Source organism: Alligator mississippiensis, chromosome 7 (assembly GCF_030867095.1).
Source record: "Alligator mississippiensis isolate rAllMis1 chromosome 7, rAllMis1, whole genome shotgun sequence".
In the NCBI taxonomy this organism is placed as follows: Eukaryota; Metazoa; Chordata; order Crocodylia; family Alligatoridae; genus Alligator; species Alligator mississippiensis.
In genome coordinates, this window is record NC_081830.1 from 68,919,610 (window position 1) to 68,939,121 (window position 19,512).

Below are 19,512 nucleotides of genomic sequence, written 5' to 3' on the forward strand. Positions count from 1 at the left end.
TTTATCTTGAAAAATGTTAAGAGGGATCTCTTAAGCATTTTAAAATGAACGAGTTTCATTTTAAAAACTCATACTTTGTCAATGAATCAAAGGGAACAAATTCTCAAGAGAGACCAGCAGCAGGTGGATAAAAATACAGAAGGCAAATGAGGCTGCAAAGGTGTAAAACTATTAGTTAACTGTATCATATGCATGTAAGTCTAGCCTCGGAGATTCTAAGGTTAGTAATTACACTAACAGTCTTGTCATTTACCTACACAACAGTAATTCTGCGTATTAAGTATATCAGACTTTAGAAACAAGTGCTTACACATCTCTATAGCACCCTGCTGCCCCCGATGGGTTGGTGATGAATAGGCGGGGGGAAGTATTACAGTACAGCTAAACAAACAAGACAACACTGCAAAAGACTAAGAGTCCTTCATGTTTTTGTCTACAGTGAGTTTTGAATCATGCTTTAGAACAGAATTCAAATGGTTTGGCTGGTAAGTGTGGATGTGGAAAACAGTTAGTTTTAAGAGGATGGAAAGTAGGAAAAGAACGCGTGCGCATACACACCACCCATTTTTTAAACCTACATTTGTACGCTGCTAAACTCTTGTTTTCAAACATGGCTCGGACTGCAGCAGAGACACAGAGGCCAAACGTACCATTCAAAGGCAATTAGAGTTTGGAGGGCAGAATAGACATGTATCCTTAATATGCTTCACGCGTATTAACTGCCAGCTCCTTGGAGGCCAGCTAACAAGTTGGCACTGTCATGATGCACTCCTTCAAATTGGAGGAGAAAAATAAGAGTATCAGCCATAACTGAGGATACAAAGAACCCGACAACCCTTTAAGATCAAAGATGTTAAGTCTACATGTTATTCCCAAAATGACAAATACCAAGCAAGATGAGGCACCAATAATGCATACTTCTATTATACAGCCTAGGGTGAAAAGATGACAATTTTTCCCTATGCCTCTGATGCACAGCATTTCAAGATAGCACTTACAGGTTTAGAGGGGCAGCAGCTGCTGTCCTTGTATGCTCCATTAGTGCCTGATCAGTGTCAGTATTTTACTAGCAGACACCTTGGCTGCTTGATCTGACGGAGCAGCTGAAAGAAATCCGAAGCCATAGCATCACAGCATAGGAGCTAACAAACAAACAAGAAATTTTTGAAGAGACAATACTTTTTGTATAAACATTTCTCCCTTCCCAATAACCCCATCCTAATCCCACACAAGGAAGGCTGTAGCTAAGGTGTCACAATAGGACCTTCCTTTTGCATTTCTTTTTCACAGTTACCAGAATGAGGTCTTTGTGTGCTACACAAAAGCAAGAGAGCAAGGATACATTCCTAAAGAAGCAGCAAGCAACAGAAGGTTGTCGCAGCTGCTGCCTGAGGTAAATGATATACCTCACCAAATTATAATCAGACCACAGAATATTGTGTAAAGAAAATGTCAATGGCCAGAAAGGTAGAGGCTGAGCACCAAAACACAGAACCTTTCAGGATGAAGGGAATTTTCTTGAATTTCCTCCCCAAAAGTGAACAAGTTATCAACAGGACAACTGCCATCAATGGAGAGATACAAGAGATGATGAGGATGAGCTCTGTGGATTTCACTAATCCCAGCAAGAAGAGTCAGTTGCTAATATGAATGTACCCTTATATGCACAAACAAACAAACAAAAAAAGCATTGGTCACATTTATTCTTTTTTTCAAAAGCAAGTTCCCCCTTCATCCCCCCTCCCACTGGTGCTGCTGAATCAAATCCCCGAGAGAAGGGGGAACTAGCCTTTTGTCCAGCTTACCCTACTTTAGCACCAGGTAACTCCAGCCCATTTGGCCTCACCATCATTATTCTGTGCATGTGGAAACCAGCTTTTAGTTACTAAACTGTCGCCTAGGCTGCAGAGGTGCCGGAAGCCTCCCAACCACTCCCGAGAGCTGTGGAGTGGGGCGAGCTGGACACGGCCCAGACACCCCCCATCCCCTCAGTCGCAGGTCACGTCTTCTCCCCCACCACACTCGGATCAACCCGCCCCCACCAGAACTTGCCTCTCCTCCGTGCCCATCAAATATCCCGAAGATAGACGGGTGGGTCTTGTTGACCAGGTCCGTGATAACCTCGAACCTGTCCTCCATGTGGTCCCTCCGGCCTTGGATGGAGTAGACGGCCACATTGTGGCTCTTGAACTCCCAGGTCTTGGAGAACTCGGCGTCCAGCACGTCCAGCCCTCCCAGCCGGTCGTTCTGCATGATCTCGGCCACTTTGCCCTTCACCATCTTGACAGCGTCCCGGCTGGACTTGACGATGGTCTTCACCTCGTCGGTGTGGAAGAAGTAACTCCAGAGGGCCAGGCTGATGCATAGCAAGAACAGGGTCTCTGGCCGCAGCAAGAAGTAACGCATGATCCGGCCCAGCAGAGACAGCAAAGTCATGGTATCCTCTATCATTTATTATAGCGGGAGAGGCTCCCCCACGCCCTGCAACGCGCACCCTGATGGCGGGGACGGGGCTCCGGCGAGGCAGCAAATCAGGGCATGCCCCGCCAGGGCGACGCCGCAGGGGGCAGGCTCAGCCCCGCCAGGGCACGGGCCGCCTCGCCCAGGCCAGCACGGCTCTGCCCCGCGGGGCCCGCACCGCACCGCACCGCGCTGCACCCCTGCCCCGCGCGAGCGCGGCCGCGCCGGGCACAGCGCGCACACACCGTGCCGTGCTGTGCCGCGGCGGGGCGGGGGCAGGGGAAGGGGCAGGCGCAGCGCTCGGGGACCCCCAAGGGCCGCGCCACTAGCGGGGCTCCGTCAGGCCGGCGCGCCGCCCCCGGCCCGGCTGCGGCTGCGGCACCGACGTCCCCGACAGGCCACCCGCAGCTACCTGCCTCGCGTGTCCCCCACGCCTGGCGCGGGCCCTCCCCCGGGGCGGGGCTCGCCTCGCCTCGCCTCGCCTCGCCGGCCTCCTTCTCCTCGCCTGGGCCACAGCCGCCTACAAGTCCCGGCGGCCACCGCGCGAGCGCCGCTCCGTCGTCGGGGGGGCTGGCGCAAAGGCCGCTGGGAGTCGTAGTCCAGGCGGGCCGCCCCGCCCGTGGGGGGAGGCTGAGGTGGGCCCAGCGGGGAAGTCGGTGCCGGACTGCTGGCCGGGGGCTGGGCTGGGGCCAGGTTGCCAACCCCCCAGGACAGCCCTGGAGTGTCCAGGGATTAGATCTAAATCTGCAGGGTGATGCTGAAAGTGACATCATTTAAATGTTGAATCCCATGTATCTAGCAGTCCAGTGGGTTTTTAAAACGTGATAGTAAAGGTGTGTTTGCCTTCCTGATGTCATTCAGGTCGCTATGGCATGTAATGAAACCTCCGCAAATAGATCCACGCAGAGTTGGCAGCCCGAGGCTTGGGGGCCCATCACCTCCTGCTAAGCGTGGTGCCTCCCATGGGCCCTCCCCAAAGGGTCTTTTTGTTGGGGAGGGCTTCACCCATGTGGCCAGATGAAGCCAAGTTTCAGTTGGTTTCTTTTGAATCCTCGATTTAAAAAAAAACGCCCTTTGGGAACCCTGCAGTGGAAGGTGGGGAGTCAGGGCTGCTCTACGAGGGTGGGGAAAGTGGGCAAGAGGCAATGTCACCACGACTAAAATGCCCACCAGCACCCAGGACATTCTCATCACCCCAGACTCACACACTCGTGAAAGGGGAAGTCTAAAATCAAGGGATACGCAAATCCTCGACCCACATCATAAATCCCATGGAGTCAAGGAGTTCTGGTACAGGAGCTTTGTAAAGAGAAGGGAAGGACTTTAAACGTAAGCCAATGAACGTTTCTGTGTTTTTCTTAAGATCTCCCTTCTTGTTCGCCACCACTTCTGTCCACACATCTGACAGCACCTTTTTTTGTCTCTCCTGTGGTCACTTCTCTAGTTGTCTAATGGAAATAGAAGCCATGCATATGTTTCTGGTCTATTTCAAAGGAAGACAGATGTTGAAGTGAAGGCAGATGCAGCCTGATGGAGATCTGGAGAATCGACTACATCACAGCTTCTGCAGTACACATTTAATGCCATCGAGAAGATCAAATATCAAGGATAATGAATATTTCAAAATGAGAGACCTATACAGAAATACTACCTAATATAGGTTCAAGAGCTAATGACACTTAAAAGACAAAATGATATATTTGGCTCTGAAAAGAGTTTGATACTCATATTGTTGGCTGAGTTCGGTAATTGGGTCCATACTACTAAATAATAATAGGCAACCATCGATTCTCCAGATCATGGTATATGTGCAAGAGGTCTACAACCATCACACCAAGACCTTTGATGCGTATGCCTAAGCAAGAGTACGGGAGGAGTGGAGGCTGCCCAAGACTTACCATCCCCGCTTTAGACCATTGAGACAGAATGCAAAGGCCAGACCCAGTCCAGACATTCAGTGCCACAATGTTTATAGCTTTTGCCAGACAGCAACAGATCAGAACTGCTGCTAATTGCCTAATGCCTCAGTGAAGGTGCATTTTTGTCAGGATGATGTCCCTTAGCCTGTATCCGACCAAGAAGTGCTTACAAAGCAGTGGGGGTTAGGGTTATGAGTCACCCTGTACTCACTTTGGAGGTTGCAATATTGTGGTATTTTATAGGAGCTACCCCACCAGAAGTAGCCCCATCATGTTGCTACCAGTTGGATGCAGTTTATAGGCTTACCCAGGACCAACTACTTCATGATGCTAAGCACTCAAGTAAAGGAAGAATAAGGATAGTAGATTTTCAGTTTCTAAATTATTCAATCAACAATTGAGTTCATCAGAAAATGTCCATGTAGAAAACATTGTGATAAAAAATAGAAAACACATTTGCAAAATTTGTAGTCATTTTCTAACTAGATTTAGCTGGTAGGGGTTTCTCTATTAACTACAGACTAATTAAAACCAAATAGTGACTATGTGCTGAGACAGTCGCTGAAATAAGACCAAATCTGTATACCATTTCTTCTGCAAATCATCTGGATTTATTTCCAGGAAGCTAAATGACTTTGGTCTTAGAAATTGGCAGTATTTGTCAACCAACCTCAAGGAATATGGAAGCTGACACAGCTATCAACAAACAAACAAGTGTGTGCTGGAAAGCTAATCAGAAAACCACGAGAGATAAGCAGAACTAGTACAAAATTCAAATTGAAAAACAAAGAATGTCTATTGGCCAACTACCAGCATTACCAAGTCTTGTAGCAGACTTCCCTTTGTTGACTAAAAGGATTTATCTGTGCACCCATTTGTTGATTGGTGTTTCAAAGATCTGCATAAGTGAGTTAGGTGAAACTGGTTAACTCAAAGTCAACTAGTTAAGTCTGTTTTTGCCTGACTCACAACCAAGCATCAGAAGCAGAAATTAAGGACTACCACTGGGTATAAAAGCAATTCTTTAAATTTAATTTTATATTTATAAAAACACTTCATTATAGTACCTTAATGAGATATACAAAACCGGATATTATGTACATCATTTTGCAGTGTGACCTTAGCCAAGTAGTTTAGGGCTACATTTTCAGAAGTGTGCATTAATTTTGGAGGCCTCAACTTGTGACATCTAGTGCATACAATTGTCTGTCATTCCTATATAACTGAAGTAATGCAGCAGTGACTCTGAGGTCTAAGCCCTGCAGTTCTCCTTTCAAGTTGAGGGTGCTCAGCATCACTACAAATCAAGCTCTAGGTATCTCAAATTGGGCACTCAAACTAAGCAATGACTTGAATGTGTGAGGTCAGGAACAGAACCTCAGAACAGAACCTTGAACCAGCAAAGATCTGATAATCTACCTGCTGAGTGCTTGGCCCTTTTATAATCTTTTCAATAAACACAAAGTACATTTTGGGGTCTTTTGACATGAGCAATACAATTCAGTTCACATGTACAGTCTCTCAACATAGTTATAGAAAGACTGTACAGCTGGTTGTACAACTTAATAAAAAAGTCCCATCTTATCCCAAGAAAACATTTGAAGTAAGCATCATTTCTACTATATGGTTTGTTTGTTTGTTTGTGTATATAATTCACAGATCTCCCAAGTCAGGCAGCAAGCTCTTTCAGTGCAGCCCAAGATCTGGTCCATGAGTTTGGCAACATGAGTATAACATAGACCTAGAAAGGATTTGTCAGTGTGGCCCTATTTGACACAGCTATGCTTGCAAACCCTGTTAGGGGAGATGTAACTGATGCTAGCAAAAGAGGTTTGTTCGCTACAGCTTATACTAGTTTCTCAAATGCAGCAAGTTACACTGGAAAAGGACATTTTTTTCCCCAGTATAAAAGATGTTTCATCTTTTGCCAACATAGCTATGTCAGGTTTGAGCAAAAGCACAACACATTAGCCAGATGCCTGGGGCAGCTATGATGTACAGAGGCAGCAGTGACTTCCAGCCAGCAGGCGCTGTTCTCTCCATGCCCCCGAGTTGGCAGCCTGAGCTGCTGCCTCTGTCACCTCATTCTAGTTACTCTACTGGGTAGGGCTTTCAATTTTTTCACAATCCTAACATATCTATTCTACCAAAGTTTAGACAAGACCATGCTTTAGTTTAATCAAAACAGGGAAGACTAAACCTTATTTAACACAGCTGGGACACCTGTGTTATTATAACACAATCTCTTGACACAGACAATTTGCCTTTGTAGATGGGTTGTTACAAAGCTAATTGTTTCTCCCTGGATTATTACTGTATCTGCTGCAGTAACTCCCCTTTGAGATGTTTATTGTATTAGCTGGAAGCCTTGTATGTCTGGTAAGCAAAATTTGTTCTGTAATGATTGTGTTTGCTTTTAATAACCACTGTATTATTGCTTCTCTTTGCAGAGACTACTGTATTATTGCTTCTCTTAATTCTGTTTTATTTTGTGTTTAATGAAAGATTCAATAAAATAAATATTAAAGTGTGGAGAATGATGCTCACAACACTCAAATAATTCATTGCACATTTAATCATCATTCTAGTGAAATATAAATGTGTACGGTACTCTGAGGGTACTATTGCTTATATTAAAGTGGTGTCTCATGGATAGGTTTAATTCAGGTATAAGACTGTGAAGTGAAGAAGAACTGTTCCATCCTGGACAAAGTGCAAATCTTACATCTTCTAGTAGTGGTTCTTATCCATCAAGATGAGTTTGTAGTAGTATTTTGGGTTTTATGATTGGTACTCGACACATAATTTAATGTCCCAATCCAATGACATACTGAGTATTGTCAGTGCCTATTAACCCCTATGAGAGTTGAAATTGCTCCACATCATGCTGAATCTGGCCTTAATAAAAAAAAACCCAGTATTGCCAGCCTCCCACCAAATTGTAGTTCTCAACTGCAACAGAGCTGAAGTTGTTCTGAAATCATCGTGGTTATGAGATTAGAATCTGAAACAGCCTGAACTGTGGGTAACGGCTTGAATAACTGGTTGAGAGGGAGGGGAAACTACTTGGTATGAAGGCTATATTACACACACACACACACACACACACACACACACACACACACACACACACTACAGAGAGGTCTGTTTTCTTCTATACAATTTCTATACAAATGGAGGTATCCAGTAGTTAAAATGGAATAATATAAACACAAAGTAAAAATTATGCAAGGCATCTTATATACAACATTATAGGATTCAGAAGGAATGTTCAGTCCAGTTATCAGATATAAAATGAATGACTAAACATCTCAGAGTGCTTTATAATGCATGCTTCAAGTTCAATGCTGCACTACTTACTTTAGCAAAACTCCTTCTATTAGTGGGGTAAATAGAAAGGCAGGATTAAAGCTTGCACCCTCAAATACTGAAAGCTGACAATTAATTTGAGAGGTTGGGCTTTTTGTTTTGTTTTGTTTTGCTTTTTCAATTTTTGCATTTTGTTCATTTGTGAAAAACATAAACAACAGTTATTAGCTTAATAAATCATTTTCCTACAATGATGATAATAGTTTTTTAATATTTAGGAAAAAACCCATTTCTTGCTGAACAGCTCCTCCTACTGTTTACTATGTACCATGAAATACGAAGGTTATTGAGTCAGAATTTGCTTTCAGTGCTAGCAAATATAAATACATAACCATATAGTGGCAAAGTGAATACAGCATAATGTGGAATAAAGTGATAAGTAATTTTTGGGCCATTTGGACTGTAGTTTCAAATTATTTTTGATTGTGGAAAAATGCAACGCAATTTTCACTCATCAGTAATTTTCATAGGACCCAGAACTTGAAAGCTCCTAACAAAGTTGGGAGACTAATTTGCTTTTTGCATAACAACAACAACAACACTATGAGTGTTATGATCTCTTGCTGCAATGGCCATAAGCAAATTTAGATTCTTAGAATATTTTTAGAAGATATATGCAAGGTTAATTTAAATAAGAAACTAACATTTTATTTCATTTGAATATATCATCATTTTACCCAGGGGATGAATTGTGAAAATACGATTCAGAATAATACCACAATTGGCCTAGTTAATTATGCTAACATTCAGTATTTGTTCTGATGGAAAGTTGCTTGTACTAGTTCTATCACAATTCCATGCCATGTATATTTTATAAATTTATCTATGAAAAAAGGATTTTGAACCAAATTCTTCTATCACTTCCCTGGATGTAGTGCTTATTAAAAAATCTTCTCAGGACATGCTGAGACCTTTTATAAATGGACTAGTAAGGAGGTTAAATCCTCATTTATACCAATATAAATGAATGCAGAATGCTCCATATAGTAAAGGTATTGGGTTCTGGTTGCTATCCAGCTTAATTTGCATGTGTAGCAGGGTCTTCCCTCCCTTCCATGTACCCAACAGTTAGAAGATCATAGCAGCTGCATGTCTGGCATGGCAGGAGGCCCAACTGTGTGGATTACTCATCAGAATCTCTTGCACCTTTACCTGCGTATGAAAAGGGGCCCTCAGGTGCCAAAAAGGAGCTAGATAGAAACAGGCCTCATGATGGCTGGATGACCCAATGAGAAAGAAAAACATTAAAATACACTGGGTGTGTCTACACGAGATGCTTCAGCAACATAGCGTTGGTGGGCGTGAACCGTTATGCTGATGCTACTGTGCAATAGCAACAAGCTACTGCTATTGCTCATTGCTACAGTGCAGTAGGGTTAGAAATGATCTGTATGCTGCTGGAACTGTGCAGTAACAGCAGTTACTGCACAATCATTTAGTATTTACTAAAGAAAGTACTAAATGACTGTGCAGTTGGGCACATGTGTAGACATGCCCACTAATAAGCAAAAAGATGCTGATTGGAAGAGGGAGTAAGAAAACAGCAGCTAAAAAATGCAAAGACAAATATAAAAAGTAAGAACTCATTAATGAGGCAGGGATAACAAGAGCCAAGGTGTAGGTGTAGATGTAAACTTTGCAAAAGAAACAAGTAGAAATGAATACCTCCATGGAGAGAGACAGAACGATTGTTATGAGACAGGTGGCACTTGAGTATAAATACAGGGGCTGTAGGACTTGTCAAGAGCAAGCTTCTCTAAGTTGAACTGACTGTTAATCAGACCAACTGATGTAATATTCAAAGATAATAAACTTTTCTGAGCTTTTGCCACTGAAAACAGTTTCGAGTTGTTTTTTTCTGAGTTGCCTTTGGAATCTGTAAGACTGCTTGTTAGCATCAGCCTTCCAGGACACACAAACCCCAGCAACCTGTATATCCAAAGTGACAGTAGCAAGATACCACCCAAGAAAAAACTCCCTAAGCCTCAGAACTGCAATGGTCCAGTCTTATCTAGGTCAAATAATGTGGTAATATAGTTGGGACTATTGTATTATAATACAACCCTGGACTATATTATGTAAATAGTCCAGGGCTGGCTATTTATATAATATAAAAATAGCTTTTCTATATAAAAAGTATTACTGGTAGTTTAAAAATATATAAAGTATAAAAATATCCACCCTGTGTCAAACTTCTCATAGCTAGTCTGTAGGTTAGATACTATTTTATTACATTATACTCTGTGCAAATGGTATTAGAAAAATTGTGCTACCCACTTTCTGACAAGTAAATTTGATGGTTTAGGCTAGTGGTGCTTAACTTTTTGACCCCATGGGCCAGATGAGTGGTGCGGGGCTAGTGTGTGGGCCAGATTGGCATTGGGGCCTGGCACCACCTCCTTATATACACTAGGATTGGGTACCAGGGCCTAGCCCCACCACCTCCCAACTCCCCACACTAGGATTGGGCCTTGGGATCCAGAATTGCCTCCATCTGGACCTGTGTGCAGCGATTGGGTGCCAAATCCAGTATGCAAGGCCCAGAGCTCTCCAAGGATCCAGACATTTGGCAGCAGGGGAGCAGTGCTGCCAGTCCCCTGCTGCTAAATTTCTGGACCCATGGGCCAAGTGAACAGTGCTGCAGGGCAGATATGGCCCATAAGCCAGAGGTTGAGCACGCCTGGTTCAGGCTAAGAAGGTTGGAGCTCTAGTCAGACTGGAGCTATTTCATGTATATACCAATCTACAACAAAGACACAAAGTATCTTCTCAGGTATGATGGGATGCACAAGGTAGAAGGCTGGGTATTTTCAGCTACTCTGTAGGTGGCCAGATGATCCAGGAGTACACGCTCAGGAATAACTTGCTAGTGTTAGTATGCACAATTTTTTCAAAAGACAAATTGAAGTATCATTAATACTAGTACCTCTAGTACTAGAAGAGACACTTCCAGAGTGTGGCAGCACACCTTTGGATGCCTGCCACTTTAAGGGCTGGGAGCAGGCAGCCGACAGGTGCCTGATTATGGTGGCCATTTTAGGATCCAAACAGACAGGCTGGAGCAGTAGTTTGCTGCTTGCAGCTGAAGAGACAACATCAGGCTGAGCTGCAGTTCACAGAACAACTTGGAGGTAAGGGCAGGAGCTATGGGGATGGTTAGGAGGCTCCTGGTCCTGGGTACCTTGCTGGGGAAGGGGGGTTTGGTGGGACTGTCTGTGGTGGGCAGCCCCCAAGAAATACCAGACCAGTTATTCCACCCGGTAGAAGGCAGATAAGGGCACCATAACTCTAGCCCTCACCTTATGGTGGATGTTTATGAGCGGGTGATTGTGAGAGCACTGGGGGCCAGGCGTGCTAACAAAGAGACACCCGAGCCCAGCTCAGGTGTAAGTCCCTAGAGGCCCCAAGGTGGTAGTGTTGGTGTGGAGGCCTGCATACAGTAAGGTACAAAGAGGCACTTGAAGGGCTGTGTGTGTGTAGGTGCAGAGTAGGGCTGCTGCAGGTGGTTTGAAGGGCTGCATCAGAGCCATGCTGAGTAGGGCTGCAAGGGCAGCTTGCAGAGCAGTACATAGGTCAGCCCCATGAGCTGAGGGAAGTGTCAAGTTGCCTGGTGTGGGGCAACAGACATAGTCAGCCCAATGTTTGACTTAAGGATAAGGGCTTGTAGAGTAAGTGAACTTGAGGGATCTGAAGGTGCTTTGTGGGCGTTACTGGAGTGAGAGTAGCCAAGCCTGATGGCCAAGAGGGGTCACTCAAAGGAGCAGGGCAGTTGAGAATTGGCCCAGAAAAGGGTGGAGTGCAAGAGGCCCCTGTGAGATGGGGGTGGATTGAATGTGTGTGTGGAAGAGGTCCAGCAGTGGACTGAATCTGTCCAGCCTCAGACCAGAAAGCATTATTCAATCTGGATGCCATTTGCAAGGCATGGGCCATGGTGTAGGGGAGGTTCAGAGCAGTGGATAGTGTGCCCTGGCATCGGGGTAGTGAATGGGCAGTCTTCCACTTAATATACTATGGAACCATTCAAGTCGTGGCAGGAGAGACTGGGCAGACATACCTAGACAGGTGGGCAGGCTAGCTTCTGATTTAGCCCCAGGAACCACCTGCTTCCCCCAGCAGTCACACACAGGAAGCAATTTTTTTCTGTACATCTTTTGTCTTTTTTTACTCCCATGATCAATCAGTGTCCTGAGAAACACTGAAGTCAGGGGGGCTTGCACATATTTATGGAACAATTTGGCTTGTAATCATTAAGAATTTGTGAATTATATCACCCTGTACAACCTATAACCCAAGGTGTATCCATCGGGCCTCAAACATCCGGTCTCGTGCGGCCTTGGTCCATGCGGCTGGTAGAGAGCATCCTACGATCTCCTGTAGGCCCGTGGGCTGCCGTCTATCCCCTGAGTCGCTTCCCCCAATCTCTCCTGCCATGACTTTGAATGTTACACCAGTGGGAGGGCCAGCCACCCAAGGTTCAGCTGCAGTGCGGAGACCGCCTGGCGGTAGTTCATGGGCCTCCACCTCCCCTACACCCCAACCTCATGCCAACCTCCGGCGGGTCGTCAGATCTTCGTGGCCATACCCCCGATGATGTTTGTCTTCCTTGGGACCCTTTGGCTCACGTGTCCCTACTATGCTCCAGGACCTGCCTCCTGAGGCCACTAACTCAATCAGCCGTAGGGCTACGGCTATGTACCCTCCTGACTTGAACAGTCCCTACCTGGGACTCCAGAATTCACTCTATGCTCCAACAAAAAATGGAGGATCAACAAAAAATAGCCATCCTGGCTATATCGCCTTGCCCTATCTCCCAGCCCCTCCAAAAGGGGGAAAAGTAAAGAAAAGAAAGACTAATGAAAATCAAGCATGGGAGGACCCGATCAGTTCTTTTCCCCTACCCTTATGTCAGGGTGATGGTCAACCCTTCGCGTCCCCTGACGCTGCTGAGGTCTGGCCCGTCATGGTCAGCGCAGACCTCAGCCCTTTGCCCTTGTTTGTTACAACTCTCCCTCTGTCCTGTATGACACGGGCTGCTGTTGTCCTTCTCCCCTGTGGGGAGTGTCCCATTTCTGTTATCCTGGGGTGGCTCCCTATGTATCCGGCCACCCCTTGCATTGTGGGCTGACACCCAGCCTTTGGCCGGGGTGTACCTCAGCTTCCCTCGCTGCCCCATTCTGTCTCCGCCTGGAGGGGAAGCCTCCTTCACCTTCTGTACGCCTCCAATGCTCCCACCTCTGTTAGCGAGGAGAGCCTCCTCCAGTTCTGCTGTCCCTCCATTGACCCTGCTTTTGTCAATGGGAGCTTCTTCTGTCTCCTTCGTCTCTGCTGCACTTTGTCCCTTGTTGCAGCAGTAGAGAGCCCCTGCTCTCTCCAGGTATTCTGGGCCGCGCCCGGTGTCAGAGGCTTCCCTGTCTCTGCTCCACCCTTCCCACCGTCTTCCCCGGTGGTTCCTTTTATCCCCACCAGCCGGTGATTGCCAGTGATGTCACCGTCTGGTCTCAGCTGGATAAAGGCGCGGCTTATGGCCCACATGGATTTCCTCTCTCCCTCCAGCTGCATCGCAGGTCCTGCTGCTGCTGGTGAGTAATCTCTTTGAGTTATTTTTATATCTTTTCTCTTTTCTTCATGTGCTCCCCACCCCAGGGGGTCCCTGCTTATTGTTTGGGGTTCTTTCTCCCATTCTCCCCCAGGACACAAGGCAACAAGGAAGAGAGTTTGGTCTAAAAGATTATTTGCACTACAGATTCATATAGAAGAATTATGTACACAGATATGACATAGTGACAGTCCCTGTTCTGGATAACTCACTGTAGCAAGATGCATGGCTCAAGGGCTGCAACCTAGCTGCAGGCAGTTGAAAGGGGACTGCCTGCCTGCTAAGGAAGACTGGTCCAACTGATGGGGATGATTGGATGGTGCAGAGGATGTTTACGGCTCTCAGGGAAAGAAGTGGAAACAGAGAGCACATCCACGCATGCAAGCACGTGTGCTTGCAGCAGCTCAAATAGAAATGGTGCAAATTTGAGCTGGGGCTTTTTACCTCAGCACATGTGCCCAGACATGCAGTTCGTTGTGGAGCAAATTGTGCCACTTGGGGCAAAATAACCCTGCCTGGCTCCTCCCTGATCTGCAGCCAGGGGGAGCTAGAGCCCAGGGCCAGCACCTGTGCTGTCCCCAGCAGTATAAAAACCTGCCCTGGCCAGCAGCTCAGGGCTACTTGCCCTCAGGAACTTCTGGGACCTGGGAATTGGTATCTGGGGACACTAGCACCTTGTGTCAGCTAGACTGCTGAAGCAGCATCCTAAATTCACTTTTTAAAATATCCCACAATCCACAGTCTTCCACAATTAGAACAAAAGAGTGGGTGGGTGTGGAGGGATGTGAGGGGGATGCAGGTCAGTGTGTGGGTAGATGTGGGGGGACTGTGGGTGTGGGGGCTGCTTAGGTGGGGTGGGTTCTTTGCCCTCCGCAGGGAAGAGCCCCCCCAGCACATAAACTACCCTGCCTGCAGGGTCCCAGCCCCCCACAAGGGCTACAGCTCCTCCCCAGCCCCCTGTTGGTCTCTAGCCACCTGCTCATTCCCCTGCACATCTCCAGTCTCCGGAGGCTGGAAACAAGCAGGAGGATGAGCAGGATGCTGGAGACAGCAGGAGATGTCTCCAGGACATCTCCAGCCCCCTGCTTATCTCTAGCCTTAGAAGATGGGTCCAGGTACCTGCAGCTTGCACCATTGCCTGCCCCACATGGGCAGGTAGTGTGCTTCAGCACCGGTGCGAGGGCCAACCATAGAGATGCTCTGGCTGGCTACCAGAGCATCTCTGTGGAGCACCGAGCCTCTGGTTGTCTGCTCCACTTTTTTACCCTGGGGTATTGTTTGATCCCTGGATATCCAGGGGTCTAATTTTGCCCCTATGTATTTTTTTTTGTTCCTGCATGTGCTTCTTGCAGCATCTCAAAGGGGGGTTGAGACGCTGCAAGAGGCATGTGTGTGCTCATCTGGACATGTCCAGAGAGGGAATGCAGAGGTGCTGAGGAAGCAGCACAGAGCTGGGGCTACTCTCTCAGGGTCTGAGAAAGGACTGCAGGGTTGGTTGAAATGTTTATTGTTTATGTACTTGATTGTTTTATGCTTTGTGTTGTTTCATGTTGGGACAGGCTTCTCCTGGGGAAAACCAAAACTGTGTTGAGAAGGTGACAACTTGCTACAATCACACTTTGAAATACACACAATATGTTACTGTATACACAAATAATGCAGAAGAAGAGCAAAGAGAGAACAGGATTAGAGTAGAACATCATAGTGGTCTCAGTAGTCAGAATTAGTTACCAGACTAATAATAGATATTTCCAAAGAAAATAAGTCACCTAAAAGCAGAAGTGGAACTGAAAACCAAAGATGAAATTCTGTTTCCATTTAATTCCGTGGGAATTTTGCCATTGACTTTGAGGTCAGAATTCAACTCAGGACATGTTGGTTCCAAATCTGATTCTGGAACAAGTCATAACATAAATCCTCTAACTGTAGATACGCATTGATTTACTATAAGTTCCTATGGTTAGACCATCAGTGTTTTATAGTCTCATTTTTTCCAGGTGGTTTCCAGATATGAATTTACTGGTGGCTGGTGCACGAATGTGTAAATAAGAAGATAATCTTGATCGCCAAAGCCATGATCTGAAGAACACTCTCATTTAAATGAATCAAAGACCAGTGACTGCTGGATTACTGCATCATACCAATTATGTGATGAAATCAAAAGGAGAAATGTAAGTAGAAATTTAGTGATTTGGAATCATTTTGAATTGGCAATGAAGAGAAAACTCTTATTACATCTTTTTCAAGCTTGTGCACGAATAGGTAGAAATCAACAACAAAGGAATCTTAATTTTCCTCTTCCTTAATTTTTACTTAGTTTAACAGATGTTGCTTATCTTATGCTCTATGCTATTTAATTTTCATTAAGCAAAATATACTGGTAACTTTGATTTAAAAATTTTAATTCCTTGTATTTCTACTCCCTTCAAATACACTCCATATAACATACTGTGGGCTGCACTGTAAGCTAAATCTTCAGTTTAGCCCTGCTTGGTACCAAAATAAGACAAAAGGGGAACTGAAGTGACCTAAACTATCTGGACTTTTGGTGCGAAGAGCAGTCAGCCAGGTCTGACCACTCACGTAAGTTCCTAGCCTTGTTACAGGACCTCCTTCTAACCCAGGAGGTGCACAGTCCCACCAGCGGAAATGCCTTGTTAGACCTGGTCCTGGCCACAAGCGATGACTGAGTGAGAAGACTGCGGGTGCTCGATCACCTGGGCGGTAGCGATCATCACGTATTGGAATTCACCATCCAGCGCAGGGTGTCAAAGGCCTGCAGCAAGACAGCCCTGGACTTCAGGAGGGCAGATTTCATTGAGGTAAGGAGACTAGTCAGGGAGGCACTAAGGTCCCAGAGTGGTGGGGAGTTGGGAGTCCAAGAGTGGTTGTTCCTTAAGGAGATGATCCTCCAAGCCCAAAGGGTGACAATCCCAACACGGATCAAAGGGGGCAAGAGTGCTCAAAAGCCCCCATGGCTCACCAAACGCATCCAGGAATGTCTCAAAGCTAAGGAGGCGTACACCCAATGGAAGGGAGGGGCCATCACCAGGGAGGACTATACCTCAGTTGCTCAGGATTGTAGGGGGGCTGTTAGGAAGGCCAAAGTGGAGATGGAACTGGGACTAGTAACCCTGATCAAGGATAACAAGAAATCCCTTTTTTAAATACACAGGGGGTAAACAGAAGTTTCCGAGTAACATGGGGCCTCTGCAGGACATGCTTGGAAATCTGGTGGTCTCACCAGATGACAAAGCTAACTTATTTAACAATTTCTTTGCCTCCATTTTTCTGAACAGGGACCAGGTCATTCCCACACTGGGATCCCTGATGGTCCCAGGGGAGGTGCAGCCAGGCCCAGGGTCAGAGAGGACCTAGTCAGGGAACTTCTGGTGGGACTAGACATGTTCAAATCAGCAGGTCCTGACAATCTCCACCTCAGAGTGCTTAGGGAATTGGCAGAGGTCATTGCGGGACCTCTGGCACAGCTTTACGAGCACTTGTGGTGCTCTGGTGAGGTGCCTGATGACTGGAAAAGGGCCAATGTGGTCCCCATTTTCAAAAAAGGGAGGAAAGAGGACCCAGGAAACTATACGCCCGTTAGTCTTACCTCGGTCCTGGGGAAGATCTTTGAGAAAATTATCCAGGACCACATCTGCGAGGGGCCAGCAGGGGAGATTATGCTTAGGGACAATCAACATGGACTCATTAGAGGCAGGTCCTGTCAGACCAACCTTGTGGCCTTCTATGACCAGGTCACAAAATCACTGGACGCAGGTGTCACAGTGGATGTAGTCTTTCTGGATTTTAGGAAGGCCTTTGACCCAGTCTCTCACCCCATTCTTGTTAAAAAATTAGGAGATCGTGGTGTTGATGCCTACACAGTCAGATGGGTCGCCAATTGGCTGGAGGGCCGCACCCAGAGAGTGGTGGTGGACGGGTAATTTTCGACCTGGAGGGACGTGGGCAGTGGGGTCCTCCAGGGCTTGGTCCTTGGGCCCTCACTGTTCAACATCTTTATCAGCGACTTGGAGGAGGGGGTAAAAAGCACCTTGTTCAAATTTGCAGATGACACTAAGATGTGGGGAGAAGTGGGCATGCTAGAAGGTAGGGACAGGCTGCAATTGGATCTGGACAGGTTACAGGGGTGGGAGGATGAGAATAAGATGGGATTCAATACTGACAAGCAGGGTACTGCACCTAGGGAGAAAGAACCAGCAGCATACCTATAGGCTGGGGAACTCCCTTCTCATCAGCACAGAGGCAGAAAAGGATCTTGGAATCATTATGGACTCTGAGATGAAGATGGGCCGACAGTGTGGGGACGCGGTCAGGAAAGCTAACCGCACCTTGTCATGCATCCACAGATGCATCATGAGCAGGTCCAAGGATGTGATCCTCCCCCTCTATATGACATTGGTCAGGCTGTAGTTGGAGTACTGCCTCCAGTACTGGGTGCCGCACTGCAGGTGGGATGTGGACAGCATCGAGAGGGTCCAGAGGAGGGCCACTCGCATGATCAGGGGGCAGCAGGGCAGGCCCTATGAGGACAGTCTACGAGACCCGAACCTGTTCAGCTTCCACAAGAGAAGGCTGAGAGGGGATCTGGTGGCTGTCTATAAACTGGCCAAGGGGGACCAGCAGGCAATGGGAGAGTCCCTGTTCCCCCAAGCTCTACTGGGAGTAACAAGGAATAATGGCCATAAGTTGACGGAGAGTAGGTTCAGTCTAGATATCAGGAGGCACTACTTCACAGTTAGGGTGGCTAGGATCTGGAACCAACTTCCAAGGGAAGTAGTGCTTGCTCCTACCCTGGGGGTCTTGAAAAGGAGGCTAGATAGACACCTAGCCGGGGTCATTTGACCCCAGCATTCTTTCCTGCCATGGCAGGGGGTCGGACTTGATGATCTGCTCAGGTCCCTTCCGACCCTACCAACTATGAAACTATGATGCTGCCTTTATAGCCCTAATCCTGAAGTCAGCTGAGCCATGGCTTGGATCCCTACAAAATTTAGAAGAGACTCCAGGTGACTCCAACTTCAGCAGTCTCAGAGGGGCTAGTTATTTCATGTACAGATATCAGGAGTGCAGGCAGTTTATCAGTCAGACTGCCTTCCCTTTACTGTAGTCCCAACATGCCTCACATAGGCCAAGGAAGTATAGAGTTGACACAAATATTATGTCTGAATTCTCCTGTCCAGGGAAACTTTCAGCCTGCCAGTGAAAGTGGCTTTGTGCCTGCTTTACAGGTCTAGTGAGGCATAAAGAAGGCACAGTGGGTTCTCGTGTCCCTGGAAACATGTGTGTAACTTTTACTGACAGCTTTACTTTTTGTGGGTGACAATAACAGTTGAGTTCATCTGAGATTCTCAGGCTGATAGCCTTTGGTGTAAATGCAGCAGGGCTGGAAACAAAGTATTTTTCAGTGAGAAAGCCATCACCTGTTGATTTCATTTTCCTCGGGGACTGAGCCTTGGGGCCTGGTGCCACCTCTAGCAGGCCAAGTTGGTCAGACCCCAAACTGCTTATCAAGCCAAACAACTTATTTAGTCTTCAAAGCTTTTGCTGGTGGAGACAGATATATTTTTACGTAAGGATAGTAGGTGGACTTGTGGGTTATATCTGGGGATTTGGAAATTATTGTTGTTTTAATATTTTGTTTAAAACAAAACATAATTGTTTGAATTGTGGAATAATTGTACTTCTGTTGAATACGTGAGATGGGCACATTTTAGAAATACAAATCAAATCAGTAAATAAACTGGAGTCACACATACATCTGTAGGTGAAATTTGGCTTGTAAATTATAAACAAGAGGGAAGGGGAAATGATTCTTAATGCTGTGTAGACAGTCCTTTCCACAGATGGAGAGTGCCATTGATGGTCTTTGGATACTGCTGCATGCAGTCTTCCTCAAAGACAGAGTTGTTAGGATAATCCCTAGAAATATAGTCCAACTGTGAGAGAAGCAAACAAAATAAAAGCTTGATTTTTGCTTGAATTGCTTTACTAGGAAGTTGGGAATGTATTTATTTATGTGGCTACATCCCACTGAAATCAATAGGAAAAATGGGGAGCTTTTACTACAATAGCAAGCTCATGAGAGATTAGATAGATGAAGAAAAGTAATAACCTTGAGAGCAACCAGTCATTTGAGAATATTCTGAA

General features: G+C 46.2%; 1 protein-coding gene and 1 long non-coding RNA gene across 2 annotated transcripts in view; one reads left to right on the forward strand and one right to left on the reverse strand.

Annotated features, from left to right (window-relative positions):
• Nucleotides 1-2,951, reverse strand: part of PPM1L (protein phosphatase, Mg2+/Mn2+ dependent 1L) — a 214,472-nt gene extending 211,521 nt beyond the window's left edge. Inside the window, exon 1 of the mRNA XM_006272858.4 lies at nucleotides 2,053-2,951. Within this exon, the coding sequence (XP_006272920.1) occupies nucleotides 2,053-2,451 (399 nt within the window). The 5' untranslated portion in view covers nucleotides 2,452-2,951. The remainder of the gene's footprint in view (nucleotides 1-2,052) is intronic.
• LOC109284203 (uncharacterized) lies at nucleotides 2,350-6,350 on the forward strand. The gene is made up of 2 exons (XR_002091566.1): nucleotides 2,350-2,437; nucleotides 3,905-6,350. It is a non-coding gene; the product is annotated as an uncharacterized LOC109284203 (long non-coding RNA).
• Nucleotides 6,351-19,512: the final 13,162 nt, after the last annotated feature.